Source organism: Anabrus simplex, chromosome 5, assembly GCF_040414725.1.
Source record: "Anabrus simplex isolate iqAnaSimp1 chromosome 5, ASM4041472v1, whole genome shotgun sequence".
Lineage (NCBI taxonomy): Eukaryota > Metazoa > Arthropoda > Insecta > Orthoptera > Tettigoniidae > Anabrus > Anabrus simplex.
This window is the reverse complement of record NC_090269.1, coordinates 363,248,387-363,265,613: the sequence shown is the minus strand read 5'-3', so window position 1 is coordinate 363,265,613 and position 17,227 is coordinate 363,248,387. Positions and strand designations below refer to the sequence as shown.

At 38.2% G+C, this 17,227-nt stretch overlaps 1 protein-coding gene across 1 annotated transcript in view; it reads left to right on the top strand.

Annotated features, from left to right (window-relative positions):
- Positions 1-17,227, top strand: part of cyst (rho guanine nucleotide exchange factor 18 cysts) — a 549,231-nt gene that overhangs the window by 440,929 nt on the left and 91,075 nt on the right. Inside the window, exon 21 of the mRNA XM_067147675.2 lies at positions 1,506-1,663. Within this exon, the coding sequence (XP_067003776.2) occupies positions 1,506-1,663 (158 nt within the window). The remainder of the gene's footprint in view (positions 1-1,505; positions 1,664-17,227) is intronic.

Below are 17,227 nucleotides of genomic sequence, written 5' to 3'. Positions count from 1 at the left end.
TTGAAGGGCAAGAAAAGATGAAATTCATTGGGATCAAGATCAGCCCTATATGGTGGATGATCAAACACCTCCCAGTCGAACTCCTGCAGAACAGTTGCTGAGCGCCGAGCCATATGTGGGCGAGCATTGTTGTGGATTAACACAACACCTCCACTGAATATTCCACACCTCTTGTTTTAAATGGCCCGTCGCAATTTCCATAGTGTTTCACAGTAACGGTCCATGTTCACTTTTTCACCTCTGGGCAGGAAGTCAATAAGCAGAATGCCCTTCCTGTCTCAGAACACCGTGCACATCACTTCACCACCGACACAGACTATTTCACTTTCGTCCTGACCGAAGATCCACTGTGTAGCCAATGCATTGACTGCTGCTTGGTTTCCAGGGTAAAGTGAACAACCCATGTTTCATCACCCATGATGATCCTGTCGAGGAACTCATTGCCATCGTTATGGTACCTCTGCAGAAATGTCAGTGCTGCTCCTAAGCGCTGCATTTTGTGGTCAGATGTGAGGTGTTTTGGCACCGACTTTCTTGAACAGCATGTATTTAGTGACAATTTCATGCAACAAGGATTGCGATATCTGCAGAAAATGGCTGCTGAGTTCTGTAAACATGAAGTGACGGTTCGCCAAAATGTGCTGCCGCACCAGCTCCATAAAGTCGTCATTGATGAGGGACGGTTTGCTCATGACCTTCGGCCCGCAGACCTGACATACCTGACGATGAATTTCGATTGGCGCTGTGTTTTGTGTATTAAGAAACTTTATCACAGACTGAACCTCACAGGTGGCAGAAGAAAGAATACGGGCTGCCATTTTGAATCACTGCTGCTGCGCTACCGACACCAGGTGGGACTTGTTTAGCCAGTATGCGATTGCTACTATATAGATCTGTCACACATACTCATATTTCCTGGCTAAATAAGTTGACTTTACAAGAAAAGAAATAGGGAAACTTAATTTCTTGATGGCCTACGTACTTGTGGAAAGGACGCTTTCCACAGAAAGTTTCAATTTCTCATCCACAGTCGTGTATTCAGAAGGGCAAATCCCCCGTTGAAAGTTATTGTCATTATCATCATCATATGTCCCAAATAGGATCCAGTTTGTGCACCATTCTTCAAGTTTCATGAGTGTTTACGTTGTCAGAAAGCATACACCTTAAAGCAAAATGAAACCCATTTATTCCATTGTTGCAAGAAACAATTTGGTTCTTCTCCTATCGTTATGCCAGAGTTTTTATGTTGTGAGTTTATGTGATCTCAGCATGCTAGGAAAATATCACAATCCAAATAAACTTGTTCATTCTGGTGGCCATTCAAGACTCGCTTTTTGTTGATTTATCAATTGTCTAATGGTACTGTAATTATAGTGAATTTGTATTTCAATTTATTTGTTCCTTTTTCATTGTCTTTTATGGATAAATTTCTGCATCTATTTTAGCATTACATATTAATATGGATGTTGAACATAGAACTAAAGTGTATTAATTTAACATTTCAGGCCGGTGTTGTTTCCCTCCAGAAACTTCTGGTTCGTGAAAAGGCTGGCCAAGATTCGAGGGGAATATATCTTATATCATCAAATCCAGCGGAACCAGAGATGTTTGAACTTAAAGTCCATAAACCTAAAGACAAACAAGTCTGGATTAGAGCTATCAGGTACTATATTCTCTCTGTGGTAGCTATTCTTGTCTACTCTACCAATGTTTGGTTCATCCTAATTTTACAGCTTATAGAATGCAACGACCTCTCATTTCTCTTGATCTTATCATAAAAAAGTATCTATTAGCTTGACCATGGTGGCCACTAATGAAACTCTTGAACATATTCTGAGTTGTGACCATTTCTTATACTTACGTGATAGGATTGTGTAGTCTATTGTTTGTTACTGAACTGCAAGAAATAGTATTCATGAAGTTCCGAGAAAAGCTGCTCCAAATCTACTAATAGTGACTTGAGTAAATTGTTCAGGATAGTGATATACAGTCAAAACTGGTTAAGATGTCCCTTTCTAGCGCATTTTTCTGGTTATTATGCCCAGTCCATGTCCAGTTGAATACATGCTAAATAAACCCGGATAGCACGTGTGTGTCACTCTTTGGCATGTCCTTAACTCCTGCCATAAAGAATTGAAATTAGCGTTCCCAGCCACATTGCGTGGACGATGTGCCAACTTTAACTGGCCTAGGTAAGTATTTGGTGGAGAGAACTTAATTTTATGGCCTCGGACTATGTAGCACAGTAGTGTGTCGACCTACAGCTACAGAGAGTGTCAGTCCCAAGCTAGTCTTTGCTGTGGTTGTTCGGTTTGTGCAACAGTAGTTCATCTGACGTGTTGGTGCTTAATTTTACGTTCGTAAGTGAATTGCATAACAACATAGGTAATAAATTTCATATTAATCCATACTGAGGAGCAATATAATGTAAAACAAAAGCTAAAGGTTTCCACATATTCAATATTGTTTGTTGTAATCTTTAAAAAGTTGCATATATTTGTTGAAACTAGTTTCGGTCTTACCAGAGACCATCATCAGTCAAAATCCAAGTAAAGGCAAGACATGAATAAATAATTAATAATTAAAAATAAAAAGTATATGGATATATATAAAGCAAGCATGAAATTCAAGACAAAGATTTTAAGAACACTCATCACAATTACATGTCCTGTGCAAGCTCTCAGCTTTCCTCCAATTGGAAGACTGCACCTCACAGAAGACCAGGTAAAACACTAAAATATCAGCACTAGAGGAATCTTCTAGAATTCAGCTCAGCTGTAACAAGTGTGAACACAATAATACTGATGGGAAAGTGTTCAAATGTTCATTTGTTTACAATATGGATTATTGGAGAAGCACTTAAAATGCCAGCGCTTGAGGAATCTTCTAGAACTCGGCTCAGCTGAAACAAATATGAACAATTATGAATAAAAATAAAAAGTTAAAAAATAATAAAAAATAAAATATATAAAAAATATACAGGGTTTTTCACCTAAGGTGTTACACAGAAATAATATCTAAACCACTAAAGATATCAGTATTCGGATTTCATATTCATAAATGATACCCAGGGACTTGTAAAATAATGTGCTACTTATTCTCGTAGGGTGAAAAAGAGGTGAATTTTGCCACGTAGGTTGACTGTGATGACAGTATTGCCACCTGCAAAATGCAGACAGTAGACAAAATTTATGAATAGCTGATGATTGATAAAGGCGATATCAAGCTTTAACCCGAGGATGAAAATGAAATTGGTGAGATCTGCACAGCAGTACCAACACATTCGACAATGGTACAAGCTATGGACATAGTGCAACGTTATGTGTCAAGTGGTGTCGTGATGATGTAATGCAGTGGTTCCCAACCTTTGCCAGCTGACGCCCCCCTTTTGAGATACAGATGGTCATCGCCCCCCCACCCTGGCGCTTCTATAACCTCTCCGATAAACTGACTTAGAGGATATAGACCTAACCTAATGACACTGCATATTGAATTATTTCATTATTCAATTATTTATGAAAAATAATATGAAGTACGCGCTTTATATCTATGACATACTAACTTCATTTTAGCACAATACAAAGAACACACCTTTACAATAAATCCTTAAATTAGTCAACAAATGTCAGTGAGAGGGTTGACACTGTTTTCTCTTGGTGAGATTCGGTATGTTTGGTTTGATATTTGACAGAGCACAGCGGAGATCACCTGCAACATCAAGCTGACAGTGCTACTTTGTTTTTATGACACTCAGCGTTGAAAATCCTGACTCGCATATATATGTCGTTGAAAATGGGACAATGACACGCAATGCTACTTTGGCTATTTCAGGATACACTGCAAGACAGTTTACCCAAAAGTCGCCCAGTCCTAATATTTTGAAATCATCTTTTAGCTTTGGATCACACTGCAAATCAATAGCTTCTTCTTGAAGTTGTGCTGGCAGTGCTTCAGTGTCAATGGCAAATGGATTTCTTGTTAACATCCAGGACCATTCATGTGATGAGATATCAGGAAAGTAGAAATTGAATTCTTGTGCTAGGGAATCCAAATGTGACTGAATTAGCACCTTAAGTTCATTACGATCAGGTTCATTTTCCGGCAAAATTTCATTAAGGCGGTGAAAGGATGAGAAGTTGTTCAGTTGAAGCTAGCGTTTCCATAACTTTTGTTTTTTTTTCAGAAAAGCTCCGACTGCATCATAAGCAAGCATAATATTGGAGTTTTTGCCTTGGAGCTTTAAGTTCAAAATGTTCAAAGCTTCAAAAAAATCGCGAAGATATGCCAATGAGACGATAAAATTGACATCAGTAAAGACTTCATACAGATCGTTCTTACCTTCACCAAGAAGAAAAATGTCAACTTCAGACTTTAATTCAAACAGCCGAGCCAACATGTTCCCTTTTGATAGCCAGCGAACCTCTGTGTGGAAAAGGAGTTTTGTGATTGGCTTGAAGGTCAACACAAAGGGCTTCAAAAAATATTTTATGTAAAGAACTTGTCTTTACAGAGTTCGCAATTCTTATAGCGACTTTTAGAGTTTTTTCCAATCTTGGGGCATGGTTTTGGCCACCAAACCCTGCCTGAAAATTATACAGTAGGTTCCCATGATGTTTGGATTTTTATCTTTGGCCAATTTGAGAAACCCAGAACATGACCTAATCATAGCAGGTGCACCATCCGTACATACAACCTCTACATTTTCCCAGAAAAGTCAATGTTCTTGGAAAAAACTATCGATAGCAGAAAACACATCACAAGCTTTCGAAGTTGTTTTCAAACATTGGGAGAATAACATTTATTCTCTTAAAATACCACTGTCGACAAATCGACAATGTACAATCAGTTGACAACAATGGACAACATTGGTTGTTTCATCACACTGAATAGAAAACACTGGAGATGCTTTCACCTTCTCCGAAATTTGCATTTTAATGTCTTCTGACAGTTCTTGAAGTCTGCACTTCACTGTGTTATCCGAAAGAGAAATTTTAGACAATTTCTGCCGACTCCCTTCATGCAAAACTAAATTTGCCGCTAATAACATACATGGCTTTACTAATATTTCCCCAATTGTGTGTGCTTTTTCGTCTTTGGCAATAAGAACAGCTAGTCCACATGATGCTTCCCCTGCTTTCTCATTTTCTTGGTTAAAAATACGCGATGAATCTAATTTCATACGTTTTAGTGAGTTGAGTTTAGTTGCAAAAAATTCTGTGGGTTTGTCTTTTAATCCTGAATGATTCGTGTTTTTAAAGTCACAATATTAAATAACACAATTCACACAGTCGCACTGTTTCAGCGAAGCATACACAACACTCACAATAAACAACTTGACACGTCCACTGCGAAAGTATACGAGACACAGAGACACAGAATCAACAGTCGAAGGGCCGGGCCACTGATGGTCTATCGGCGATGTGTTGTCATGGCCATTACTGCGCCATCTCTGATGGGACAGTTGTATTATGTAGCTCTTGCCAATTTGACTGCAAGGGAAGAATAAGAATGTGTAGGGGTGGGAACAGAGCATTCAAGGATGAGCTGCCCACAAAATGAGTATATATTCTGCAGAGTGAGAGGGAAGGAAGAACTTTCACTTCATTTTTTTGCTTCTGAAACTCCGATATTCTTTGTTCTTCATAGTTAATGTCGACTCCTGACTGTAGTAACTTATTGCCAGTTAAGATCTTTGGCGTGAAAATGTCACTGTTTCCTTAATTGCTGTGGTTAAACATTAATTAGTTGTAGCCCAAAATACCAGTAGGCCTACATAGAATTTCACGCTAGCCGTGAAAGCCTAACATGTTATATTAAATAAATTTATTATAATTTAGCCTACTATTATTGCCTTATCTCCTGTTCTTAGATCAATTTGATATAATACCTACATTTATACAAGTACCTCCTTCATGTAATATGTTTTGTTTATGAGAAAAACCTTGTACAGTATGTAACAATAATACTGAAAAATTAAAGCAACTACATTGTTGATGAGTTGAAACATGTCGCGTATAGTCATAGTTTACTTTCATGCAAGTAGGTCCACAAAGTGTGCGATTAAACGTGCGTTGAGTGTTCTTGTTCCCGCACCTGCTCTTGGGATTAATGTTGCTTCTCACAACACAGCAAATTTCTCATTTCACCTCAAACCTCGCGGCTCCGCAGAGGTTTGTGCCGACAGCTGGTAATTACCAGTGCTTTTGAACGATTGACTTGGCGCGACAATCACTTGGAGAGATTTGAAAAAAGTTTATTACACAAAATTGTAATATTCGAGTTTAAAAAAATTATTTCGGAAATCACTTCACGCCCCATAGGGGGGGGAGGCGCCCCCCCAGGTTGGGAACCCCTGATGTAATGAATTATGTTACCTAACTTGATACTCTTCTTTGTAATTTGGAATGAAAGAAGAACCAGTCTTCTTTAGACATGTTCCTTACACACAAGTGATGATGTGCAAGTTACTGTGTGTGTTTTTAAACATGTGTTTCTTTATTCTGAATCAAATTCTTGACAAATTTTGTGCTCTCTTAAATTTGTATGCAAATACTGATGTGTATAGTTCGCATTTCTAAGAACGTTTTTCCTTTGTGTTTTACTATGTTGGTGTTCTTAAAATGTATTATTTCTTTACTCATTTCATTAATTATAACTGTAAACACTTGTTTCTTTGTTATTATTGTAATTATTTTTTCGTTCAAACTTAACTTTAAATTTAACAGTATATTTTTTCTTTCATTTTTTTTATCATGTTTCCTCTTTGACATTTGTCTGGTTCCCACAAAAAGGTCCTAACCAGTTTCAGCTGTAGTTGCCTTGTAGACGAACAAGTAATCAAAGTAGAATTTGATAACTTGCCAAAAATGCCAGGGAGGCCTATGGAAGATAAAATGCAGAATTGACTGAATCCGCTATCTGGATGGAATGCAATGTTTACCAGTTATTGCTGTTTAAGTAAGTTTAAAATGAAAGAAGTGTTGGTAATGGGTCATTTCAGGGAGTTGGATTATTCATGAAAATAATGAATCACAATACACATTCAGATGATAATGTATAAAATACCTCTTTGACATTTTAAAATTTAGTGAAAATATGCGTGTTTCTTATTCATGTCTCATTAAGGAATAATTTTGAGTGGATGCGACTATTATAAAAATATTATTGAAAAGATTAAAGGAATTTAAAAATTCAAAATATAACCAATTAAGCAAATTTATTTTTTTGAACTTGAGTGAAAACGTTGTTGTTGTTGTTGTTGTTGTTGTTACCATTTCGGCCTGTTAGGTAACAGGTAGGGACCCTCTTAGAGGCAGCCCTGCCCAGGGAGTGGCACCCCTGCCTATGTGAGTCCCAGAGCACACTGACCCGGTGTGTAACATCTGGTAGAGGGTCCCAGCTTAGGGTAACAAGTGAAGACCTCAACAGCAGCAAAAGCGGAGAATATGATTCGGTACGGTGGAGCTGGCGGAGGAGGCAACCCATTCCTCTAGGAGTAGTACAGATGGAAACTACTGCCTTGTGGGATGATGAGGGATCCTCAAAGGCTAAGGGAGTAAAACCCGAAAGAAAATCCTCAATTACATTAGGCCTAGCAAGCCAGTAAAAGAGCTTAGTTGTAGTTTCTTTCAAAACACATAAAAGCCTCGGAAAGCATTTATCAACTAAATTAAGATGCCAGCATGAGCAGACTCATGTCAGGGATGATGGTTTATGGCCCAATGATAGACAGGGTCTTGAAAAAATGCAAAAATCCCGGAGGACACTAACACGGATTGGGACCATCATCTTACTCAGTCTCGCAGGAAAATGCGAAGAACTAGTGGAACTCGTGGAAAGGAGGAAATTAATGATACTGAGGCTGAGTGAAACTAAATGGAGAGGGAAAGAAATGAAGAAGTTAAGAAAACAGTATACACTGTATTGGCATGGAAATGACAGTAAGATGAGGAATGGTGTTGGTTTCATCGTGAGTAAAGATCTAGAAGGAGTCGCTTACATTCAGTATGTTAGTGAGAGAATAATAAAGGTGACTGTGCATTTAGGGAAAGAAAAAATAACTTTGGTACAGGTGTATGCACCACAAACTGGATGTTGTCAAGGGGATAAGAACCAGTTTCTTGATGATTTGGAAAAAGTTATTAGTAAAGAGAGAGTAATCATTATAGGAGATCTGAATGCACAGAATGGGGCAGATAGAATAGGTTATGAGAATGTAATGGGACCTCATGGATATGGTGGAAGAAATACAGAAGGTGAACATCTCTGACTTCTGAATGAGGAATGGGTTGGTGGTGAAAAATAGTTGGTTCAAGAAGAGACAGAGCCATAAAATAACACGATACAGTTAGGATGGCCTACAAAAGACTGTAATTGATTATGTCATCTCAGATAAAGAAAGGAGCAGAAAGGTAACAGATGTCAGAGTAATACCCAGCGAGAGCCTTGACAGTGACCACGTCTATCAGTAGCGAACCTGAGAAACTTCTATGTGCCAAAAGTACAGAACAGGAAAATGCCAAAAATCAAAGTATGGAAACTCCAGGAAACAGATAAGAGAACTGAGTATCAGAACTGGATAAAAACCCTGTTACCAAGAGATGAACGGAAAAATGGAGAGGCAGAATGGACCAGACTAAGGGACACATTGGTTAAGGAAGCAACTGAAGTTTGTGGAAAGACAAGTATGAAACCAAGGGTGAAGGAAACACCCTGGTGGAATGAAAGAGTGAGTGCAGCAATCAGGGAAAGAAATCTCTTGTGGAAAGAAAGTGATCGGGAGAAAAATAAACCGGATCATACTAAGACGAGGCAAAGATCAGAAACCTTGAACAGTTATACCGAAACAAGAAACTGGATGTTAAAAGAACGGTTACAGAAGAAAAGACAAAGGCATGGAATATATTCACTCAGAAACTAGAGGAAGACAGCAGAGGCAATAAAAAACTACTGTATAGTGTTATCAGAGGTAAAAGGAAACCAATGAATACAATAAAGGCACTTAAAGATGAAAATGGAAATCTGGTTTGGACAGAAAGTAACATGAGAGAAGTCCTGAAGAACCATTTCGACCACCTACTGAATAGACCAGTTCAAGAACAAAATACAGAACCAGAAATCCAAGCCTACAATAAAGAACCTCCCATCACCTGGACAGAAACTGAGACAGCCTTAAAAACTATGCCTAAAGGAAAATCTTCAGGTGCAGATGAAGTGAATGCAGACATGATAAAGGCAGCAGGCATCCAGGGTATACAATGGCTGCACAGAGTATTAAATGCCATATGGACAGACAAAATACCTGCAGATTGGAGCAGGCGTGTTACAGTTCCCCTGTTTAAGAAAGGCAGCAGACGGAAACCCACCAACTTTAGAGGAATAACACTGCTGTCTCATGGGCTAAAAATTTAGGGAAGATCATAGAAAGGAGATTGAGAACCATCAATGAACCACAGTTAGAGGAGGAGCAATATGGATTCAGAAGTAACAGGTGAACAATAGATCTAATTTTTAGTACCCGCATGCTCATGGAAAAGTATTGGGAGAAAGGGATTATATTCCTGGATATAGAAAAGGCCTATGATAGTGTTATAAGAGGTAAGATCTGGGAGTGCCTGATGAAAGGATATGTGCCTGAAGGACTGGTAAGGAAAATTCAGATGTTGTACGAAGACTGTACTAGCTGTGTACAAATTGGGGAAGGTTGATCATCATGGTTTGAGATCAAGAGTGGAGTTCAACAAGGAAGTGCACTGTCCCCATTACTGTTCATCTCTGTTATGGACAATATAATGAAGAATGTCAAGGAAAAATTAGGTGAACTGAATGCAATAACCTTTGCTGATGATATCGTGATTTGGGGTGAAACAGAAGACGAAGTACAGACTAGACTCAACATATGGAAATCCCAGTTCCAGGAATATAACCTCAACATCAGTGAGACCAAGACGGTGGTGATGGCAGTCAACAGAGAAGGGCGTCCAGCAAGTGTAAAACTAGGAGACCACCAGCTAGAGTGTGTGGATAGTTTTCCTTACTTTGGAAGTGTAATCTCCAGTGATAATTTGGTCAGAAAGAAAATTACAAACAGAGTGCAAAAGGGATCAGAATTCTACCAACAAGTAAGAACACTTTTATGGGATGACATAATTCCAAAACCGGCCAAACTGATGATGTTTAACAGCTATTTCATACCAATATTGACCTATGGTAATGAAGTGTGCACCCTCACAAAAAGAGATTCATCAAGACTGCAAGCATCAGAGATGAAATTTCTTGGATCCACCATCCAGAAGACCAAGATGGACAAGTTAAGAAATGAGGAGGCGTGGAAAGAAGCCTGAATAAAGACATCCCTATTAGACCGAATCGGCACATCCAGACTACGGTGGTACGGGCATGTGATGAGGATGGAGCCTACAAGAACAGCCTGAATAAGTTTGGAAAGACAGGTGGAGGGGAAAAGACCTGCAGGAAGACCTAAAATCCGATGGAGGGACATGATCAAAGTTGATCTAGTTACCAGGGGATGGACAGTGGATGATGTTCTCCATGACAAGTTGTGTATGGACAGGAAGAAGTGGAAGTGGATCATAAACAGTACCCAGGAAACTAGAACTGTACAATGATGATGATGAGGATGATGAGGAGGAGGAGGAGGAGGAACACGTTAGTATTTTAACACTTGTTAGCCTTTCTGGATTTCCTGTAACTCTTTCATTTTGACAGAGAATGCAGTTTTTTGCTCTTTGGACCACTTTGCACCAGGTCGTCTTTCTGGGAGATCCTTTATCCCATGTACCCATGTCCTGAACTTTCTTGAACCAATGTCTCTGAAACACTAGTCAGATCCTCCTTCGCTGCAGTTGTCCATGGAGTGGTGCGTTTCCAAATTGTGAGAAGGTCAAGAATTCTTTGAGATATTCTGGTGTTAGGCATTCAAGAAAAATGACTGTAAAATATAAGACAGCGTTTCCTCATAACAAGTGAGACATACACACATACACCATTGTAGACCATTATGCCTTTCAGCATTCAGTCTGCAAACCTTTGTGAATTTACGAAATGTCGTCACAATCCTCTATTTGCAGCTAGTGCTGTGGCCTCATTTAGTTCTATACCTCTTATCTTTAAATTGTTAGAAACTGAGTCTAACCATCGGCGTCTTGGTCTCCCTCTACTTCTCTTACCCTTCATAACAGAGTCCATTATTCTCCTAGGTGACCTATCCTCCTCAATTTGCCTCACATGACCCCACGACCGAAACCGGTTTATGCGTACAGCTTCATCCATTGAGTTCATTCCTAACATAACCTTTATCTCCTCATTCCAAGTACCATCCAGTGGTGACACGTGACGTTTTGAAAAGTGTTACCACACTCCTTCTGAGAGTATATTGTCGCTTGCTTCACATCATTTTTATGAGCAGTACAGATGTCATTTCATAAAAGTGAAAGACTAGATAATTGATATTACTTTTGTATAAGATAACATCATTTGAAAATGATGAAATGGTACATAATGTATTGAACACTAGTGAGCATGAACATCATAGAAACTAGTAACAATTTGTTTTACGTCGGATCGACACAGATAGGTCTTATGACGATGATGGGATAGGAAAGGCCTAGGAATGGGAAGGAAGCAGCTGTGGCCTTAATTAAGGAACATAGAAATTAATGAAATGACTAATAAGTCTAAACTTAGACAATAACTACTTCACTTTCAATGGGAAGTACTACCAGCAAAACACAGGTTTACCAATGAGGGGTTCGCTATCAGGTTTCTTAGCCAACATTTATTTAAATAACCTTGAGAAAACCATCTTGGGCATACATCAGAAGGAAATAAAATTATGGGTCCGTTATATTGACGAGCTAAGTTCAGGCAGGGACCCAGTCTCACGGAGTATAATGTGGAACCCATGCCCAGTGTTATGGCTAAAAACCTTAACAGCATCTTAGGCGGAGAAGGAGACCTTCGGAATGGTGAAGATGGTGGATGAGGCAACCCATCCTCTCTGGGGAAAATTAGAAGAAGAAACCAGTGCCTTGTGGAGGCTAAGGGAGTAAACCCTGAAAGAAAGTCCTCAGATGCGTTAGGCTTAGCAGGTCAGCAGATGAGTAAATTTGTACAGTACTTGCTTTCAACTATAATACAAGCCTCGGATGGAAGTTTAAAAATGGAAATGGAATTGACAAGTCTCTGGCTATTAATAATCTTGACCATAATGGTCAGTAATGGCTACAGTTGCGCAGTATGATGGTAATGCTGATGTTCGTGCAAATGTTAGATCAGAGAACAAAACCCGATTTGGAACATTAACACGTTGAGTGCCAGACCGAATTTCATAGGACTGCCGTCTAGTGCCGTGAGCTAATAACATCGAGTTACTCCCTGGTGCCAAAACGTTCACAGGCTTAACCAAGCAAATGATCGCTGAAATGAGGATGTATTTATGATATATTACGTCAACTTATTATGTATATTAGGTAAAATATTGCGACCCCATATGGGGTCGCATTGGTCATTACGAATTGTACACGAACACGCGCCCCCATATGGGGTCGTACTTATACAGTAGTTACTGTCCCAACGCTCGGTCATACTTACCTTTTCCTTTGCAGGGACGCGTTACACGCGGTTAACTATGAGAGATATGTTAGCTTGTTCATACTGAGGCCGTAAAAAAGTAGGATCCCCGATTTTAGGTCAGGAAATGTTTGTAAATGGCGATCTTCCGATTTTAGGTTAGGAAATTTTCGTATAAAATGTTGTTATATAAAGTTGTGAAAATCATGTAAATTTGGTTAATTAGGATGTAGCAGAATATTATTATAAGAATAATTAGTAGTTACGGAATATTGAATAAGTATGTAATTTTATTTTTATAACATTTAATTTGAGTGAGAGAAACCCAGCAGCGATGATAGTGCAACATGGGAAACCAGTGACTATATCGTTGAAGACGGTCATAATTGTTGCAACAGCTGGCTTGGAAACCCGGAATACAGCGGCGATGTGTATGCTGAAGACTGTAATTTATCAATATGGATGAACATGCGAAATCGCTATTTGCTCTGTACTGAGTTCAAAATTAATGTAACTATATACTACGTTTGCAACATTGTCTGACTTGTTCGATATATCGTCCAGACTATCTGCACTAAGTATTTTACTGCTCGATTTACTAGTAACGACTTAAAAAAGAAAAGGAAATTCGCAGCACTGCACAATTACATAAACAATCCGTGCGCGAGATAGACAATGGCATTTTCACCCTATATAGCACTCTTGACATACCCATATGGGGTCGCGCCAAAACAGGAATTGACGAATGGAAGGTGAACTATGCACGTACTTAAATAGACAACCAGCAGATGGCAGGAAGAGAACTCATACAGCTTCGAATCACATACTTACTGCACACCCAAATGGGTTCGCACAGTTCTTGATTTAGAACGAACTTACGACCCCATATGGGGACGTGAAGTTCAAAAACTTGACTACTCTCACGTACCCATATGGGGTCGCTTGGCACTCAACGTGTTAAATATCTTAATAATGAATGGGAAGGAAAATGAATTGATTGATCTAATGGAGAGATGAAAACTCGACATCCTGGGATTAAGTGAAGTAAAATGGAAAGGGAAAGAAATGAAGAAACTAAGGGGTACACCTTGTACTGGATGGATAACAGTAAAGAGAAAAGAAATGGAGAGGGATTTATAGTGAATCAGAATGCTGTACCAATAGCTGAAGTTGAGTATGTAAATGAAAGAATTATAATAATGGACATACATGTAAACAAGGAACTACTGAAAACAGTACAGGTGTATGCTCCACAGACAGGATGTAGCATGGAAAGAAAAGATGATTTCCTCAATGAACTGGAAACACATATTGTTGGATATGGGATCATGATAATGCCAGATCTGAATGCCCATGTGGGAACTGATAGAATGGGACACGAGAATATTCTGGGTCCATATGGATATGGCGACAGAAATTAAGATGGAGAGAAACTGTTGGACTTTTGTATCAGAAATAACCTAATAATAAAGAACACATGGTTTATGAAGAGGAATAGCCATAAGATCAGCCAATATATTTGGGATGGACAGTATGGAACACTCATCGATTTTATAATAAAAGACCGAGAATGGGGAAGATACATCATGAATACGAAGATAATCCCCAGTGAAAGTATGGAAGGTGATCATAGATTATTAATTGTGGAATTAAAACAACTAAAAATCCCTAAAATTGTGCTAAGAAGAAACCAAAGATCAGGATTTTGGAATTGGAGGAGGAGGATAAAAGAATGGCATTCCAAGACTGTATAAAAAGGAAGTTGCCTAACACAATAAATACGAAGTGGAGAAGAAGAGTGGGACAATTTAAGACAGACATTTGTTAAAGCAGCAATTGAGGTATGCGGGAAAACAAAAGCAAAGGTTAAGGGAAAGGAGACACAGGGGTGGAGAGACAAAATAAAAAAAGAAATAAAGGAAAGAAACAAGGTGAAGAAAGAAATGGATAAGGAAAAGCAAAAAACATATCACAGGGATGAGAATAAGATAGAAAGGTTACATGTGGAATACAAAAGATTGAAACTACAAGTAAAGAGGAGTATCAACGAAGAGAAGGAGAAATGTTGGGGAGAGTTGACGAACAAAATTGAGCAAGATACTTGAGGAAATCAGAAACTATTATACAGAGTAATAAAATCGAAAAGAATAAATCAAGAAAAATACAAGGCATTAGAGAGAGAAGATGGATCCATAGTACATGATGAAAAGGGTCTTCAGAAGGTGATGGCAAAATGTTCTGAAAAACTTTATAATGAGGATGACTGCTCTGAGGAAGAAGGAGATAATGGAAATGACAGATGGAGAAAAAAAGAAGAGAACCCGATAACATGGTTGGAACTTGAAAGGGCCGTGAAAGCAATGACCAAAGGTAAAGCAAGTGGAAAAGATGAATTCAATGCTGAAGGAAGCAGTGGACTACAGTGGCTATGCCGAGCCCTCATTGCCATATGGAAGGATGAAAGGATACCTGAAGATTGGCAACAAGGAAGCATTGTACAATTGTTCGAAAAAGGAAATGGGAAGAAATGTGAAAATTATAGAGGTAGAATCCTGTTATCACATGGGCTAAAAATAATGGAGAAAGTCATAGACAAAAGACCGAGGGATATAATAGAAACACTGTTAGAGGATGAATGATATGGCTTTAGACTGAATAAATCAACAATAGATTTGATATTTACGGTGTGAACAATGATGGAAAAACACCTAGATAGGAACAAGGAAGTCATCTTCGTATTTTTGGATTTGGAAAGAGCGTATGATACAGTTAAGAGAAAACATGTATGGGAATGCCTACGGAAAAGGAATGTATGAAAATCATTAATTAACAAGATAAAAATGTTATACCATGAGACTAAAAGCAGTGTACAGCTGGGGAGTGGTGACTGAAACATTTTATACAAAAAAAAGTCTCAAGCAAGGAAATGCACTGTTGCCATTATTGTTTATTATATTGATGAAATCATAAAACGTGTAAAACAGAGTATCAGTAGTGATGAAGTGAATGCTTTGGTATTTGCAGATGATGCGGTGATTTGAGGAAAGGGAGAAAAGGAAGTACAAAGGAGACTGGACATTTGGAATGAAAATTAGTAAAAGAAAAACTGTAGTCATGCACTGTGAAAAAGAGGAAAAGAGAAGCCAGGTTTACATAGAGAACGGTTAGAGAATGTAGAACAGTTTACTTATCTGGGTAGCATTATTAATGGAAGTAATGAAATCAACCCTGAAATTAATAACAGACTAAGTAAAGGAACAACATTTTATCATCAAGTCAGAGAGCTTTTATGGGATGACAAAGTACCCAAGAGAACGAAATTAACATTATATAAACAGTATTTCATACCAGTTGTAACATGTGGACTAGAAACGCTGGTAACCAATAAGAGACAAGATAGTAAAATCCAAGCAGAAGAAATGAAATTTTTAAGAACATCGGTTAAAAAGACAAGAAGAGATAGAATACAAAATATTAAAATCAGAAAAGAGTTAAATATAGAACCGTTAGTACAGAACATACTGAAAGCAAGACTGAGATGGTTCGGACATGTAAAAAGAATTGGAAAGTAACAGGTAGCAATAAGGGAATTAAAAAGAGAAGTTAAGGGCAAGAGACCAGTTGGAAGACTGAGAAGAAGGTGGCTAGATCAGATTGGGAAGGGCATTAGAGAAGCTGGATTGGATGTGGCGGAAGTAATGGAGGAGGAAATCGGAAGGACAGAAAGAAGTGGAGGAGGCTTGTTAACCACACCCGGGCGACTGGAGTGGGACATTGATGATGATGATGATGATGATGATGATGATGATGATGATGATGATGATGATATATTGACCACATGGTAGTATTTTTAAATGGAGACCTCATTACTCCTGAAACACTTCTGTGATGTTTAAATTTGCTTGACAGCAACATCAAATTCAATATGGAAAAAGAAAACGATAAAAAGTTAAATTTCTTGGACCTCATATTAAGAAAAAACAACAATAGGATAGATTTCAATATTTTTAGGAAACCCACACAGTCCATCGCCACCATCAACAAAAACTCCAACCACCCAGGAACTCGCAAACAAGCAGCTTACAACTGCTATATTAATAGATAATTAAAACTTCCCATGAATAATGAAAACAAACTGAAAGAAATTAGAATAATAAAACAAATTGCTAAAGCAAATGGTTACAACCCAAAAATGATAGACAAAATCATAAGTTAAAAAAAAAATAGGGAGAAAAAATCATGACAGAAGAAAGGAAATCTCAGAACGTAGTCAACTTGCAACATTTACCCATTTTGGAAATCAAGTTTTTAAAATCACTAATATATTTAAGAAATTTCAGCTCAAAACAGCATTTAGAATCAGAAATAAAATATCAGAACACATATATAATGCACATAGTATCAACAAAAAAGATGTCTACAGCAATTCGGGAGTATATAGGCTCACTTGTGACGACTGCAAAATATTTTATATAGGAAGGACTGGCGAAGCCTTAAATCAAAGGTATTAAGAATATTTCAAGGCAATAACATACGACAAATATTTGGCCTTTGCGGAACACATTTATAACAAAAATCATAACATTTTAGGGATCGAAAAGGACATGTAATTGATTGTTAAAATTAATTATGGATT